Source organism: Bradysia coprophila, unplaced genomic scaffold (assembly GCF_014529535.1).
Source record: "Bradysia coprophila strain Holo2 unplaced genomic scaffold, BU_Bcop_v1 contig_94, whole genome shotgun sequence".
NCBI lineage: Eukaryota > Metazoa > Arthropoda > Insecta > Diptera > Sciaridae > Bradysia > Bradysia coprophila.
Window position 1 is genome coordinate 5,921,376 of NW_023504022.1, and position 16,745 is coordinate 5,938,120.

General features: G+C 34.2%; 1 protein-coding gene across 2 annotated transcripts in view; it reads left to right on the plus strand.

Moving 5' to 3' along the window:
* The window catches only part of LOC119085124 (RNA-binding protein fusilli), a 62,637-nt gene that overhangs the window by 15,720 nt on the left and 30,172 nt on the right, over positions 1-16,745 (plus strand). For both annotated transcript variants that reach the window (XM_037195389.1, XM_037195390.1), the window contains exons 3-4: positions 3,374-3,583; positions 14,353-14,650. In XM_037195389.1, coding sequence (XP_037051284.1) covers positions 3,374-3,583; positions 14,353-14,650 — 508 coding nt within the window. The remainder of the gene's footprint in view (positions 1-3,373; positions 3,584-14,352; positions 14,651-16,745) is intronic.

Below are 16,745 nucleotides of genomic sequence, written 5' to 3' on the forward strand. Positions count from 1 at the left end.
ACTGGTAAACTGCACAGCACATGAATTTATATATAAAATAATATTTCGTCAAAAATTTATAAATTTACATAAAAAACGGTTTTATGTAAAAAATGTTTTAAACTTTATTCGAAAAACCGGTAATGTTAAACTTGTACATTGGTAATAGACGGCGCATATAGTATAGAATCTTTTCAGTGATAAAATGCTTCCATCAAGCAATATCATATATACGAAAGGAATTTTAATTGAGATTCAGATGTGCTTCGGTATTTGACACCAAATATAAAACGTCTCTCGTAACCCATTTTTAATGTGTGACACCTTTACAGCATTTTCAACATGTATGTACCATCCACGTTATTTATTCTATCATTTTTACTCGAAATTCAAATCGAAAAACTTCATTTGAATAGCGAAATTATTTTAGAACACAATTTTCTCACTCTGCCTAAATATTATAATGCGGTTTACATGATGGTGACGTAGCAGTTTAACAATAATAGTAGGTCACTCATAATACCAAGATACATTCAAACGTTTAGCAACACTTAGGGTTCTTCCGTGTCTTTGTTTATGTCAGTAGTCCCATCCATTCTGAAATTCCATAAAATTTCTGAAACATAGCATCTCCAGAACTCTTCCACACTACAGATGAACTCTAGCGGTTAATTGGTAAATTTACTGAAATTTACCGAAATTCAACAAAATTTTACGAAAATCTATCAAAAATGGTGAAATTTACTGAAATTTATGTATCGGTAAATTTTGGTAAATTTAAGTAAATTCGGTAAATAGATTTACCAATATTAACCCTTCGATGTACCTTCTTAAATTCAGTATCATTTGTAATAGTTCTCGAAGCATGTTTGTCTCGGAAATCTCTTGATTCTTAAATATAATGAATGGAAAAAACTTTTAGACACTTCCTCTTCAAGGTTACCTCAGCAAAGTAGCAAAATTTCCAAAAATTGTTTTAAGATCACAGCGATCACTAATATTATCAGCACGTTTCTTGAGTGGGACGCCTGTCATTTTTCCAAGAAACATATATTCTCAAAGCTCAATTTTCTTGTGACTTTGTCATATTATTATCTACGAATCTTTGAATGGTGTTTGAAGACAATGCAAGAGCGATCTTTTGAGTTTGAACATAGTTGTTTGAAAGCTTTTGTTTAAATTTTTAATTCAAAAATCTTTATCTCCGTTTAACTTTGGTCAAAAATTAGACTTTGTTAAAGGCAAAATCGTTTATGGATAATAATAGTTTATTCGTTTTTTTTTTCTAACTAAACGGCTAAGCAAACGCCAAAACTTACGTAATAAAAGTTCTATTCCTACACGCAAACATGAAAGTTTTTTTTTTCTCGTTTCATTCAAGACATGAATGGGAAAACAAAAACGGCTTTACTCATCAAGTCATCAAATTGTTATTAAACAATTTCGAGATATTTATTTATAAATTCGATAAAATGCTTGGTTGGTATAGAAGTACGTAGCGAAGTATATATACAATAAAACTCTAAAAAAGAATTCTTAAACATCTCAGTATTATAATATTTGTTTGGGTCCACCAAGGTCAGACATTTTTGTAAGAAAGATTTTTTTTTCGTATTTTCTTATTCGACGAGAGCGGCACTGTAATACTGCCGATTAATGTAAGTCTTTTTTTTTGTAGATGAAAATTTCAAGTTGTTTTTTGACTTTGTCAATAAATGCCGTGTGCTTACAGTATCCAACATTACACAGTGAACACTGTGCACACATACAATTTATTTACATTTACATTTCATTTCAGTGAATTAAAAAAAAAAAATATTTTACATGATTTTGCTTTCCCTAGGGTCGAAAGTGGCTTATTACACACCTAGGGAAAACAAGAAAATTAGTTTAGGTTTCAAAAGTATGTAAAATCCATTACATAACTCGGGATAAAAGTGAAACGTCTCGTTTTCGTGTGTATATCGACCTCGGCTTCGCCTTGGATCAACAAAATTCACACGAAAACTCTATTTTTCAACTTTGTATCCCTTGTTATGTTAACAACTATTCTCAACTCAGTGACGAAAAATTAAACTTTCGTTGGCTTAATTAAGAAATTGTTGATTGCATAAAACTCGGTAATAAATGCTTTTTCAAAATCAGTGACGAAATGAAAGAGGAAAACTTTCGTTGCCTGTTTTGACAAAAAAAGGTTGTAAATGATCTTTTAGACAAACAATGTGTATTGTCACACTCGGCCTGCGGCTCCAACAAATATAGTAGTGGACATTTTGTTAAGTTTCACTCGCTTCGCTCGTTTAATAACATTACTTCTATTGACGAAAAAGTCTCATTTCGACACTTGTTGCATAAAAAACTATTACACCTCTAGTGCAAAACTATCTTTCTCGATGTACTCACATCGAAAAATTGTGATAAATATCTGTTCTCGACGGATAAAATAGATTTGGATTTCATTAACTTCCAACTCATTAAAATAAACATTTTGGACATAGATACATAATCCACTATTAAAACTCGGCGACATAAATAACTCAAGAAATAACTATTCTTTTTGCCTTTGCAACGAGTTGACCTTATTTCCATAACTCATATTTTGCAACTTATGAACAACGCTTCCATTAGACTGTGTGTTTCTGTGTGACCGCATTCAAATAAATAAATTCTTTTTCATATTTCTATCTTAAGTCGATAATGAAAATGGTTAATTGTTCGAATTCATTTTTCATCTCATCCTCTCGGTGTGTAACGTTTCGTTCCAGTATCACTTGTTTGCATGGTTTATGTAACTATTTTTGTCAAGAATTGAATGATTTGTTTATGTAAATTTATTTAAATTTTCCCATTTTATTTAGTTGAAAATGTTTAACTTTATGGCTTAAGTTAGCAAATGCAAATAATTTACAATTAATGGAAGAGACATTATTAAAAGGAAAAAAAATCGACTGAAGCGTTTAGCTCAATAGTCTTACAGTGCCTGAATCCGCACGCTTAATATCGAATGGTTTTTATTTCAATTACATATTGTGTCTCTTGATGCTGTAATATATTCAACCAATAAAACGAATTTGTTTGCGTACCAATCACTAATCGAATCCACAGTTTTTACTTTATACTCCATGCCAAAGCAAAGCGCACACCGTCTAGACAACGATTTTTTTTTCCTAATCACAATGCAAACTAAAACGGTAGTAGAAATTAATTTGGAGGTCATGGTCTTTTTATCATATGAAATCCAATCACATCGAATAAAATCAAATCAATCGGCTGTTGAATGTTCTACTGTTAGTGGAGTAGGAGCAAAAACACTCTTCAACTCCACCTCTTATACAATTGCATTGACGTAAATTAGTTTTTTGTTATTCTAAAAAAATCTTTTTTTTTATTTCAGGTGATGGGTGTACAACAATATTTAGTTCGACCTGTCGGAACATATGACTTAGACAACTCAATTTCAAACGACGAAAAGAATTCATCATTAGTTTCATCAACTACATTAACAGACTCGTCAGAAGCTTTAACAAATTCAACGCCGGAATTTTCAATAAATGAGTCGCTATTGAAAATAGCTGGACGACCACTAGGAGAAGTAATTGATAAAGTAAGTGTACAAATAAAACTTAACATGAATCAGTTAAGTTCACCAGAAGAACTTGAACCTAATTATCAGATCGATCTTCAAATCGAATGTTCTTATAATTCTTTTGTGATTTATCGTGTTTTTAATGAACTGTGCGCAAATCTTTTACTTAATTAGTTTTAGGAACATATATTATTGCATATAAGCCCACATTACAAAAAGATCGTTTTTGTCTTACCAAACGATAAAAATGTAAAATGATTTTGTGAAGCAATCAGGGCTTATTTCTGGAAATTGTAATTCTTAAAATTCCGAAAAATTAGGAAAAAATCTACACGGAAAAAACGGAAAATTTCAATGTACGTCTGATTCGATCACGATTTACGTGAGAGTCGCAAATACTACATCTCCTACGTAGTATGTACATCGAAGTCGTGAAATTTTACGTCTAAATCGTACAATAAACGACTGAGTGAACCATTGGTTTTGTACATTGTAGTTGAGTGAGGACAAAACCAATGGTTCACTCAGCCGTTTATTGTACGATGTAGACGTAGAATTTTACGACTTCGATGTACATGCTACGTACGAAACGTAGCATTTGCGACCCACACGTAAAACGTGATCGACTCAAAACATTTTCAGAATTTTGTCAGAATTTTCAGAATTAAAATTCCAAGAAATAAGCCCTGGGAGCAATACAATGAATTGAATCAGAAAAAAATATATTTGGCTGCCATCACCCGGACTCACGTCCTATATGTCACAGGTTCGAGTCCCGTATCAGACAGATCTCAAACGGTTCTTCCTAATCGAAAATGATTAAGGGCCCATTTCCAGCTTAGTTGCTTGGAAACCATTTGCTTTACTGCCCATTGGGGTAGGGTAGCCTCGCACACGACGTGAAAATAGACAAGTTCTTTAACTTTGTAAAACTTCAATTTCTTGATATCAAATTTCGTAAAAGGCCAAATTAAGTTTAGAAAGGGCAACAATTGATTTGTTACATTGAAAACGGATTTGCTACATTGTGAAAAATCGATCTTGAAATGTGTCTATTTTCACGCCGTGTGCTAGATTTCCCGCCGTAAGTTTCATTCCTCAACTGTTATACTACTGATTATGTAGTACAGATGAACGATCGACTGATACGTAGCGATACATAAACAGTTTAATAATAAAAATGTTCGGAAATAACCTATTAATAGAAATGTATTTATGGTGAAGTGTGTAAATTCGAGGCGAGGTCGAGATCAATATACACTCTGTTGAAGGAGGTATATACATAAATTCAAAGTAATCATATTAGGCCACGTAATCACAAATTTTTTCTTGTTTCATTCGTTCTGAGGATTAGGACAAATAAAGATGTCATTTTTACGTTCTTATTTTATTCATACGTTTTGGTAGTTCTAACACACTCGAGGTCCAACTCAAGTGCCAGTTACTTTACTCAAAAAAGTAGATAAGTTTTCGCTACGTGTTATATTCAAAATGAAACCAAACAAATAAAGTAAAAGATTTTACTTTACTAGTGAGGTAATGTGGCCTTTCCCTCACTAGTGAAGACCCTTTCCCTCGCTCGTAAAGTAAAACGCCATACTTTACACGTGAAATAATTTGATATCTCGTATCACGATGAGTAAAAGTACCTCGGGCTGAAGCCCTCGGATACTTTTACTCATCTGGATACGAGATATCAAATTACTTCACTGGTATAGTAATGTACTATTGCATCAGTTCGTTGAAAATTGTTTGATCAAGAGAAGTTATAACATACTCGTTATTTGTACTAATGTTATGATTGTCCTCTGTGTAAGGTAAAAAATTATAATTTGAACAGTTAAATGAACGAACAGTCGCAGAAGAATGGCTAAAACTTAATTAAGGGGCTCGACTTTAGTTTTGGTGATAACCATCGGTTACCCTCTCACGTATTAGGTCATACTATTGTCTCATTTGCATTTTTTTCTTGTCAATATTGTAATTTATGGTGTCACTTCAAAAATTTCTGTTGAATGTTTGTCTGTTGAATACTGAAATTCCTGCATGGTCAGTTTCAATTTCGTGAGATAAAATACAAGATTTTTACAATTTATCTACAATGATATCTTGTACGTCCGTTAACAGCCAATCATTACCACTTTTTTTATCGTCTCTCAATTGGCATGACATGTATACAACTTTAATTTGCATTGAAATCTCGCGATTTTAATATTATTATTATTTATCAACTTTCAAATTATTTCATAAAAATATTGAGCCGTCCGTCGCTCGGTCGATTTCAATTTTATGCTGTTCGATGTTTTTATGATGCAATTCATCTCATCTGAAACGTAATTAATGTTTCACTCTGTCTTCAAATAGCATAGCACGTCATACAAAAAAAAAACTAATTACCAAGCTCTCCCGACATAAAAATGGAAAAAAATGCTGTGATTGCCGTTGTGGCGCAATGTACAAAACACTAAAAAAAAAGTAAGAAACAAAACCATAAATACAATCAACCATAACACGGTTGCTGACCGGGCAAGGACCTTGGGTACAGTCACACAAGAAATTATCTTCCAATTTTCTATTCACATCTTTCTTTCGCCGCATTTATTATGAGTGTTGGTTGGAACACTCCGCAACGGAATGCATCGTCGTTATTCCATTGAACATATGGAGTAAAAGTGCAGTGGTATAATCGAGATTTGTGTTATACATATCACTCTTTCTTTAAGTTTCTCTTGTTCTTGTTCTGAAAATATCTGTGTATAGGAATCAAACGTTGTTGGCTCAGCACATTCGAAATATTGACTTCCTGCTTCGATATATATTTTGGTATAGATCGAATCAGTCGAATCATTTTTCGAAATGTATGCCGCGCAAAATGTTCTCACAAAATTTTTATTAAATCACCAAAATTATAGATATCAGTCGTCGGTTTGCATGTCTACATTCACAACACAAATTGTCAGGTGGCTTCCGTAAATGATGAAGCAAAAAAAAATGTTCGCTTAGACGTCTGGATTTTTAATTTCAGTTATTTGCCGATCTGTCGTCCATTTCCTAAAATTTGTAGACTGTGTCAGTGTGTCCAAGAATTGTCAAGAATATCATTAGTGTAGGTACAACGGTAACCCCATTTTCTGTTCGAAAACAACGATCATAACAAGCCATTCTCTCTTGCTAATGTATCAAAATGAATGTTAACATGAATGAAGTAATAGATTCAACATCAATCTCTTATGCAGTTCCAGGCTGGCTACATAAATTCCCTTCAGGGAAACCGGAAAAGGTCCGTAATATGGAAAAATAACCCTTTTTTCATAAAAAAAATGCTAAGGACCCTTCGGGAATCGCCCGAATTCACAGTATGGCCAGCCCGGCACAATCTAATGTTTGAATCGAAAGAATTGAAATAATGAATTATTCTGCTGGTGGTACATCTACTGCCAGTGAAACCCGAGGTGAAACCTATCAGTTCCATATTATGGCAAAACGGTTATGAAATCGGCTAGTCGCATGACAAAGTCGATTTGTGGTTATTTCATCGTCCAAGAATTCTATGTCGATTTCGCAAGCTCAGTAAAATTATTCTCTGATCGATATCTAACATTTCATGCTATGTCTAACATTACAGTTAATGTGGACTGTCAAGAACATATTGAAAATGGACTGATGTCATTAATCGATTCATTTATTTAATTCGTATGCATAAAAGTATGTATTCGCTGCACTTGTTGAGAGACCTGTGTGGTTGCCGATGCCGTTTGACTGGGTTACTTTCATTGTGATAAACTTGCATTTCTCGAAAATTTTTACTGGAATATTCGAATAATTTATATATTACCTTGTGGCGCATGAAAACATACTATTCGCTTAAATGTATGTGCTCGTTTTTTGTGTGTAAATACATTGCATATCTCATCATTGATCAAGCGTTTACTAAAGCCATAAATTTACATTTTTTTTTAAATGACAAATTTTAGAAACCATAAAATTGTCGCATGATATTCGACTGTAATGAGTTGCCGGTAGTTGTGTTTAGTTGTGTATGATTACATCAATTCCACCTGTAATCAAAGTAGCATCTCCTCATGTATTTATTTACTCAACCGAAAACAGAAAAAAAAAATTGTCCGCATTCGTTTTTCAAACAGTCATAACATTATAAATGTTTTCATAAGTACCCTAGTTACGTGGACAACATGACCATAATAGCCGAACTGGGAGGACATTCTATATACTATGGGTTTATCGAGCGGAAGGTAGCTATTATGATTTTGAACATAGCGATGATAACAGCTTCCAACTGAACTAAGTCAATCTATTTCCCATTTGTGGTTTCACGCAGTGTTCGTGGTATTATAATTTTCTACGATTGAACGACCTATTAATCATGTTACAATTCTTAGTTATACTTCAATCTTCTTAAGTCAACTATTATTCGATTCGTTCATACTCAGTTGTATAATTTGATGGGGATAGTAGGAACAAGTAAAGGTAGATATCATCTGGAGCATGAAATTAGCAGAGAAGACCCATCTCGAAGAAAAATACGAACGAAAATTATTTGATGGACAAAGTTATTCTAAGCAACAACATTGTTTGTACGGACTACGAAAGTTATTCTGAATTTCATTCAATTGGCTTATTTCAAGAGTTAAACAATAGAACAAATTACGGATTTTATTGTGAGCCATTAGCATTTATATACAATATTTGTTTGTACATTAAATCCTGCACTATAATGTGGCGTAAGAACCTTTACAGAGACAAGGAGTATGATGGAGTGTGCGGTTTAAAAAAAAATTATCAACTTACGGACTCGTCTTTAATGGATGACTTGAGGCTGCCCTCGATCTAAAACATTCAAAATTGCATAAAATCAACCGCTTAAATCTGCGTAGTTTTCATAAGAACAATTCACGATTTCTTTTTGACATTTTAAAATTTTTTGACGAAAACTTTTCTCGAAAAATGGGAGTACAAGAAGATGATTGGATACAACGCACTTCAAGCAAAAGTGCTATTGATGACAGCTGCCAAATGGAGTACTTTTTGTATGCAATTTTATCCCCACTCTTTTTACAGTGTAAAATTTTGTATGGAGCACTGTCAATATTTCTTGAATTTCTCAAAGTTTCTTGATTTTCTCGAATTAGAGAAATTTCAAGAAATTCCAGAAAATTCAAGAAATTCGAGAAACTTCGAGAAATTTCAAGAAACTAATTTCTCGAGTTTCTTGAAGTTTCTCGAATTTCTCGAATTCGAGAAATTTTAAGAATTTCGAGAAAATTCGAGAAATTTCGAGAAATTCAAGAAATTAGTTTCCAAAAAGTAGGCCCTGATTTAAAGTACCACTTTTGCTTGAAGTGCGTTGATGGATAACAAAAATTCGGTAAATTCGGTAAATTCGTTGTCAGTTGTAACGTTTTTTACCATTAAATCTGATACTTCTATTATTTACTATCGTCGTTTAGTGTTTGACATGAAATCTTTTACTTCATTTGTTTGAACATACACATACATTTACTACATAAAGATACAATGTTCGGATCACTTATTTTTGTCACAGCTGTCGATAACAGAAAGTCAGGGTCTTATGCAAGAAAATACCCTAAAATGTGTGTCTCAAAACTCTTATGAAATGTTATGAAAAACGTAATTGTTTGTCCCAATTTTTCCTTGTCAACACGATAACTTGAGGAAATATCGACCGATTTTGATTATTTCCTTTTTAAAACGAGTCGAATTCCAGAGGCTAAGTTCGAAGATGGACCATGTGGGATCAAAGAGATTCGGAAGTTATCCCAAAAAAATAAGGTACTCATCTTGAAGATGGTCGATAGCTAGGCTAAATTATTTGGTCACATCAACTTTTGGAGTTTCATTTTGTCGAATATAGGCGATACATCGCAATACCCAATTGCATTCTAAGTCGAATCGAAGGCAATACAACATTCATACACGTCAGGATTTTCTTTTAAGTTAGTTTGTCGTTAAAATAATATTTCATCGAAATTCTCGAATTCTTTCATTTTGAGCCATAGTACCGCTCCTAGCATTACCATCAAAAAATATTCGGAGGTTGATGGTTGACGCAATCATAACTCTGTATCGGACTCTGCATTTCACGGTGGGGTCGAACAAAAGTTAAATAGAGTCGCGACACCACCTCTGATTTTTTTTCATGTTATTATTGAGGGACTCGAGTACTGTAAGGAACCACATTCAGTTCGCGAATCCATCCAGGCGTTTTGGAGGACCGGCACTCATGGCCGTGCGGGACCGACGAGTCAATTTGAATACAGATTGTTATCGCAACGGATATAGGTACTAATTCTAAGCTAATTCGTGTTAAAATGGCTTCCCTCGACAACCTGACCACGTAGCCACAGCCAGCTAAAGTCGAAATTTTGACATTTTTGAATAGTGATATGTCCGAGACGAAAAAAGTTTGAAACTCTTTGAATGGCGATATTGGCAGAGGATTCCTTGCTCTATTAAACGTTGAGAATGTATTTTACAAAATTTGTCTGAATTGTACAATATTTGAAAAAATTTATTTTCACCATCCCCCGGCGATACTTGAACTCCTATATAATACATAGATTGACACTTCTTGCAACAAGACAATAATGCCTGATCAGCCTGTTGTCTCAACTTTACAACGATACCAAACATCCTATACAAGGCTCACAGCAAGTATCTGTTACGACGTTTTGTTTGCAGCTTCGAATTAGTCTCTCGATCCGTTTCGACAACAATCTGTATTCAAATTGACTCGTCGGTGCCGCACAGCCATGAGTGCCGGTTCTCCGAAACGGCTGGATGGATTCGCGAACTGAACGTGGTTCCTTATAGTACTCGAGTCCCTCAATAAGAACATTAAAAAGAAAAATCAGAGGTGGTGTTGCGACTCTATTTAACTTTTGTTCAACCCCACCGTGATTTCTTATAGTGAGACGAGAATCACGTTGTCTCACACACATGAAATTGTACTGTACATGCTTGTATCAAAATTTGGAGTCTTTTTGACGTTCGAAATACGAGTGTTAACACTAAAATCAGAAGCTCACTGAACACTCAATTGACATTCAACATATCCAATATAATTTACGAAATAAGAAGTCCGTAGCATAGTTCTTCATTTTAACCTATAAAGTGTTACCCGTCCCATCATAAATCATATTTAAATTTTCATTTTGGATGGTAATACCGTTTTAGAATCATAATTGCATAAAGAGCGAGTAACAATGAACGTTTCATTTTAATATACGATTTTATGAAAACGTTGACGCTTTTCTGTTGAATAACAGCAATTTAGTCATCATAATACAAACCGTACTGTACTGGTTTATGTATGTCAGTCTAAGCACTGAAAGTAAATATGAAAAAAAAGAACCACTCGATGAAAACGCAATTGTTCATAAAATACATGTTACTACTCAAAAATGTGTTTTAAGTTTAACAGCCATAAAACATATCCGAAATATGGAAGAAAAAAAAATTCTTAGAAATCGCACTGTTTGAAACATAAAAATATTTTAATTTTTTAACATATCATTTGTGTTTCATAAATACTTTTTTCTCTCTCGAAAAATCATACATTACAAAATGTTACCTCATTTTTCTCCGTACATGTACAAACACTTTGTACACCACGTACGACGATCATGTTGGATTATATCAAAAATGCTTTAACATTACTTCTTTTACACTGGCAACATTAACCTTAAAATGGACAAAAAAAGTTCGTAATAAAATCTGGTTTTTTTCAAAACTAAATAACAGGATTTAAAATTTGCATTTTTGCTTTGCATTTAAGTGCAGTGATGGATGATATTTTTGCTCGATTATGCTGTTTTAATGCCACATTAACAATAAATGAAAGGTTTTGTTGGGCATCATCTGGAAAATAGCAGTACCTTTTTAACAAGTAGCGGAGTGGTGTTTCCTCTGGATCGGAATCTAGACTTTAAGTCGACACTAAATATGAGTTCAATGACTGATGACCAATAATCCTCTATAGGAAATTCATAGAAAATACTGTTGGGGTACTTATGGTAGTACAACTAACTCACCCGATTTCGTTCGGTATATTCAGCAGCATTTTGCAATAACCATGTTTAAAGACATTTTTTAAATGGTAGAAACTTGGTTATGACAAAATGGTGTCCAATGTCTTTACCGGTACAAATTGTTTTGTTGGACAAATAGTCCAGATAGATGAACGTTAATCCAAGCCAGACCTGATAGCTGAGTAATTGCTATAACATTTACCCGTTTTAATCTACGGCATGCCTAATTGGTGCATTTAAACGTAATTCAAGAATTTCCGATTTACATACACACTTTCTTAATTACAGGTCTAAGTATGATGTGATGCAGTTCGATGCTTTTCAATATAATTCTCATACTTTGTAGCATCTTGTTGTGAATTGTTAGTGAAACAGAAATAAATTGTCGGTGTAACTTTCAGTTACCATGGCGATATTATGGTAAATGTTGATGTTATTCCCTCCAGTTACAGATCCTAAATTTAACAGAATTCTAATAGTTTTAAGTGACCTGACTCCAACTCGTGGTTCAGGACTTATTCATATGTTATTCGATCCTTCTCTAGCAAGTTCATTTTTTCCGTTACTTGATGTAGTCTGTCTCTAAACTCTAGAGCTAGGGAAAAGGCTAATCTATACGACGGTATGGCTTTGATTGCTCCTTGAATAGCTCCTTTTCCAAGCTTGAAGCCCGCAGAAACCTTCCGGCTCCAGATGACTTTACTTTAGAACTATCTGTATACCAGATTAAGTAGTCTTCTGTTCACAGAATTAAATAAGCCACCCAATCTTTCCTGCCAGGTATCATAACTTCTTCAAAGAAGCTGACGAATATGAACGACGGGACAATGTGATCAGAGATCATCTGCAACTCTGGAGACTTTAGTAACATTTAGTTCCATAGTCTTGAGTGACCAGACCATAGTACTATAGGATCAGGCAAGGCCGTAGCCTAATAAAACATCCGACTTTTCTCAATGTAAATGAATCAAATTTTATTTAAATCTTTCTTCATCTACGGTTCGCCTGAAACTGATTAACAATAATACTCTCTCATGTCAACAACTGTTCTAGTTAACAAAAGGATATCTGCATTCGAATAGTTAATTGACCTGGGCCAACTACTCGGTTCCCACACAACCCCCTCTTAACAAAACATTTGACCTCAAATGTGTTCAACCACACACCCCTCTTTACAAATATAACGAATGGTAAATTCACAAATGTAACGAATGATAAATCCAAACACTTTTGCCATATTCATCGCCATTGCAACGTTTCATGTTCACATCAAAATCGTCCACATTCCTCGTATATTCGAAACTCAAAATTATCCAAGTCGTCGCATCGTATGATCCGAAAATTATACAACCAGCCTTGCCGCACGATTCCGATTTACCAACCAAATCGAAGTTCAACATATTAGCGACAATTGTACTGCAAATCACTGTTCGATCTGTTTTTTGTTGTTGTCTCGCCGACCTGCTTATTGTTTCGAATTGTATACACCACGTTGCTGTCGATTCAATGTTTCTGGAACTTTCAAAGTTCGTATGCCAACTTTAAAATTACTTTTTCCGTCGCGTTGCTTCTTTTCAGCTTCTTTTCGTCCCATCTCAGTCTTTACTTCTTAGCAGTTGTTTGTTATCTTCATTTCGATTTGTTCGGCGTAAATTCACTCAGCATTCACCCGGACTCTTTGCGATTTGTTCGGCGTAAATCCACTCAGCATTCACCCGGACTCTTTGCGATTTGTTCGGCGTAAACCCACTCAGCATTCACCCGGACTCTTTGCGATTTGTTCGGCGTAAATCCACTCAGCATTCACCCGGACTCTTTGCGATTTGTTCGGCGTAAACCCACTCAGCATTCACCCGGACTCTTTGCGATTCTTTTCTCCACGTGCTTCTTTTCATTTACTTTCGGTTTTCTATTGTTCAAAATCGTCTTTACACAATTCACTTTGCAAACTTTAAATGGATTTTCTCAAATGTCTTTTAATTTTTCTCACAATTTACATCCCTTAAAGGTCCAAAAGCGGTTGAGCCCCCATATAGGATCAGGCAAGGCCGTAGCCTAATAAAACATCCGACTTTTCTCAACGTAAACGAATCAAATTTTATTTAAATCTTTCTTCATCTACGGTTCGCCTGAAACTGATTAACAATCATACTCTCTCATGTCAACAACTGTTCTAGTTAACAAAAGGATATCTGCATTCGAATAGTTAATTGACCTGTGCCAACTACTCGGTTCCCACAGTACTTCACGCTGCTACAGGGAACTTTTGTGTACTCTTAAAACCATATTCCTTGCTATATTCAGAGAAGCTGCGATAAGAGTGTCCTTGGGTCAGGTAGTAATTGTAATGACCATTTGCTATTTGTAGTGTCTCCAACGCTCTGCAGACCAGCGCAACAGTCAATTGTTCGAAAGACAACATCGAAAGACGTATTTAATTTTCTCTAAGACTGAGACAGTGGTTGAATGTCTTGCTTATCAGAATTATTCGTAATTTACAGAGTTAAAATTCACAATTATAAGTGCTGATCCTGAAATTTGAGAGAAATCCTAATTACTGTTTCGAGCACGTCCCTTATTTAAATACGATTCTGGTGCTTGGTTTGCAGTTCGTTGGTTTCTCATAATATTCTTGGCGAATAACATCTACATATTTAGCAGAGCTTCCGATTGATGTGATAATTATTTAAAAAAAAAAAATTCTTCTTTTACTTTCAGTTCGACCAATATGTGCGCTCTCTATCCATCGATCCAGATAGTCCTACGTTTCGACTAGTGACAGATGGTCCATTGCCACTGCGACAATGCCTACATCCAGAAGCATGTGCCAAAGATATTGATCTACCTTCGTATTACTGTAGGTATAGTGATCTGAAAAAAGAATTTGTAAAATGTAAATCGTCAACGACGCCGGATCTCTCGCGAGCATTAATTCCTGTAAAAGACGTATCGAAATTGCCAAATATGCCGATGCCGACGGTGTCATTGTCACATTGTATAGCTGATATGTTAAAAGGTAAGAGAAGACGGAGAAGCCATTCCTGCGCTAGCATACAATATTATTGGTTTTTTTAATAGGTTAACAACACAAAATGTTTAACTTTGCATGTCCTTCACTTTTCTGGACCTTTTTCCTCAATTTAATTGCAAACAAGTTTTTTTTTTCAATTATTAATCAAGAGATATAATTTCATGGTGTAGCTATATAATGCTCTCGGTTCACGTGCAGTCGTTGTTTTTTTTTACTATCATTATTCAATATAATTTTATTATGCTGACTTGTCAATTCTTTTTATATTCAAACGTAACATATATGTAAAGTAAATATTGTAAACTAGCAGAGATCAAGTGCATGTATGCTACGTATGATATGTGCAACAATTTTTTTTCCCTTTGAAATTACTATTGATTTCACGAGAGAGATTTTTTTTGCTGTTCTGTTGCGGCTGAATGATTACTCTTAACGACTTTGACTTGCTTGCACTTAATTGGCTAGTCCAGCATTGAAGAAACTATTCAGAAAATTAATAGGTACGACAGGAATCAAGTATAATGCAAAGTAATTTGCATAAAAGAATACAAATAACACTTTAGTATCAAGACAGAGATGAAGAAGAAAAAAAAAGTTAATTAAGCGAACGCTTAAATGGCTTTTTTGTAATTTTACACCAATTTGTTTTATATTTAAGTAAATTGTCGTTGTTAACAATCAACACAAAGATATTAAAACAATTTTTATTGCTTCATTAATTACACATTGTTGGTCTTTCAATTCGAATTGACTTGTACCGCACAGTAGTGCGGCTTATTAAAATTTTGTTTGGCGATTAAAAATTCAGAATTCTAATTTGAATATCACAAATATTTGATAAATAATTAAGGTAGGTGGCGCAAAGGTATTACAGTTTAGAAGACCACTTATAAATTATAGGCGCACAAATAAAAGGCGTCATCCTACCATTTAAAATTTAAAATATACGACCAGAAGACTTAACTGTATAATCTTCAATTTATAAGTCGATTTGAAAACAACTTGCCTATAATGCCATGTCGATAAACAATCTATTCATCATATTTAGTCATTTCTCAATAACTTCTCACAAACGGCAAGCGTATCGCTATATAAACACAAAATCTGTTACTTCTTCTATTGAAATCATTTCCAAGTATTTGGTAGAAAATCTTTTACTTCATAAATTTAAACAATCATTTGGTATACATAAGGGAAGATAATCTCCAGCAGATTGGTTATTTCTGTCATGGTTGATAACAGATGACACGGTTGAACATGTAAGTTTCGCTCCACGAAGAAGTGAACGAGAGCAATAATTTTTACATTGTAAAACTTAAAGTTTTACTCTCTACCAATTCCAATGTAAGCCTGTTCCACAAGTCCTGACTGAGACTAGTGCTGGTTCTCAAAAACAGCTAAGGGAATTTCGCTATAACTTGTTGACTTGAACAGCACTTTTCTTCCCCAAATCACTTATGAAAAAACCGGGATGAAAACTTACATTTAAAAGTCGTTCAGTCCCACCGTGATGAGTGAAGTTACAGAAGATTCAAATCGATCTAAATATTTTTTTTCTATCTCTATTGAATCACAATTGCCTGGTTCATTACTTCAAAGCTAATATATTTAAAACCGTGTTAGCCAGACGTCATCAGATGTTACGAATCGGAATCCATTACGTAACATGGGAACAAAATTCACACGAAATAGTTATTCATGCAATCGAGGTGCAAAGTACTTTTTTAGGCTCCAGATGTGTAATTATGGACAGAGGCCGCAGGCCGTGTGTCATAATAAATCGTGAGCCTAATTAAGTACTTTGCATCGAGTTGCATTCAACGTTTTATGCCACAGAGGCATCTAGAGTTTGCAAATTTTGCTTAGTATGATGCTGAGTTGCATAAATTGTATTTTTAAACTTTCTATCCCTTGCTAAACGACATTGTTCCTTAAATTTACTCTTTAAGAGTGATATCGCCAAATCTTCAGGTGATTTTTTTTTAACTTTGGGAACAAGCAGTCTCCGATTTTAATGAGTGATAGCTCGTTGGATCTTACACTTTTACTTAAAAAAAAAAAAATTGGTTTTCTGTGAAAA